Source organism: Saccostrea cucullata, unplaced genomic scaffold (assembly GCF_032062105.1).
Source record: "Saccostrea cucullata isolate Sc308-1 unplaced genomic scaffold, CSIRO_AGI_Scuc_v1 ctg4563, whole genome shotgun sequence".
Lineage (NCBI taxonomy): Eukaryota > Metazoa > Mollusca > Bivalvia > Ostreida > Ostreidae > Saccostrea > Saccostrea cuccullata.
Window position 1 is genome coordinate 34,283 of NW_026936684.1, and position 1,555 is coordinate 35,837.

General features: G+C 32.7%; 1 protein-coding gene across 1 annotated transcript; it reads right to left on the bottom strand.

Annotated features, from left to right (window-relative positions):
* Window positions 1-320: 320 nt before the first annotated feature.
* Window positions 321-1,514, bottom strand: LOC134246263 (uncharacterized). The gene has a single exon (XM_062728595.1). The coding sequence runs from the start codon at window positions 1,512-1,514 to the stop codon at window positions 321-323; it is 1,194 nt and encodes a 397-aa protein (XP_062584579.1).
* Window positions 1,515-1,555: the final 41 nt, after the last annotated feature.

Here is a 1,555-nt window from a genome sequence, read left to right on the forward strand (position 1 = left end):
TATAGTAATAGGATGTACATAGCATTTCTGCAAAAAAATCTTTTCGAATACCACATACATGTAATCGTTTACTATCTGATTATAATATATATATTACATAAATTACACACTCTTTCATTTCTTTCAACATTATTCTATCTACCCATTTCTATATTGGAAGACGATGGTTCCTTGTTGTATAAATGGTACATTGGGTTTGTAATAATTCTTAATTAATTAAAAGAAACACTTAAGCCTATATGTTTAAAAAACAATATTCAAACCATTGCCGTAAGTGTCATCTTGTTACAACACTGTCGTAATTACCGAACAATGTACAATTATACATCATCAGTCATCTCAAACAAAGCGACACAACCTTCATCAGTCGTGATGACAAATTTGTTTTTGTCGCTTAGTCGAATACTCCAAAGATTGCCCTTCAAATGAAAGTCTTTCAAATTCAACTCTCGAATTAAATTTCCATCTGAAGACAACTGGTAAAGTTTGCTACTGCTCATCCCAACTGTGTATATATTACCTTCATAATCAGTGCTAATGCCACGAAATACAGAACCAAATCGTTCGAATAATGTCTTCTTCTTCTTAGAATGCACCGAAATTTCCATCAGTTCATCATTTTTCGTGCACAGAATACAATCCAAATCTTGTTTTTCGGATAACATCCAGGTGTTGAACATCTGTATTTCATCTTCTTTTACTCCGACATCAGAATATATCTGAAGACCGATGCTACTAGCGATGTAGAATTTATCATTCATCCAGCACAAGCCCCTACAGTTAGCAGATGTTGAAAATAGTTTATTAACAACGCCGTTTTTTATATCAAGTTCAATAACTTCTCTCTCGAAAGGCAAAGAAACAAATATGAGACCAGCTCTGTTACACGTTATGTCCCATGGTTTTCCAGGCACCAAAATTGTAGATTTGCAATTCAAAGACAAATCGCACGCAAATACTTTTTTATGAGCGTAGTCAGCAATAATGATGTTACCTTGATGATCGAATACAGCACTACAGATGACACAATTTAAGTCTTTTTTATAAAGCATTTTGATTTTACGTCTTTTCATGCAACCTTTTTCCAGTTCAATATAACGTCCAATTGTTGTCAATTTTGACTTCAAATTTAAAAATTCAGAATCGGCATGAAACGAAAGTTTTCCATCATATGGTATTTTGACAGGGAAAACACTAGAATTCTTCTTTATTTCTCCTTCTGATTTCAATATGTTTTCTCTTTCTACTAAGCATTCTTCATTTGACCCTTGTTCTACTGACACAGTTAGTAATTGTTTTTGATACTTTGCTCTTGATAAGAGATTGGAAAGATTTGAAATCTGGTTCTCAAGAGTTTTAGACTCATCTTGTTCATATTTCTCAAGTCTCTGTTTAAATGAAGCTCTTAGGCTTTCCAAGTGACTGATAAAATCATTTATCATTGTATCAACTCCCTGTTCTATAGTTTCTTTAGATACATGTAAGTTTTTTTGACGTTCTTTACAGAAAGACATCTTTACTTGTATATTTTTGACCAATTCATCTAACGTAGTGT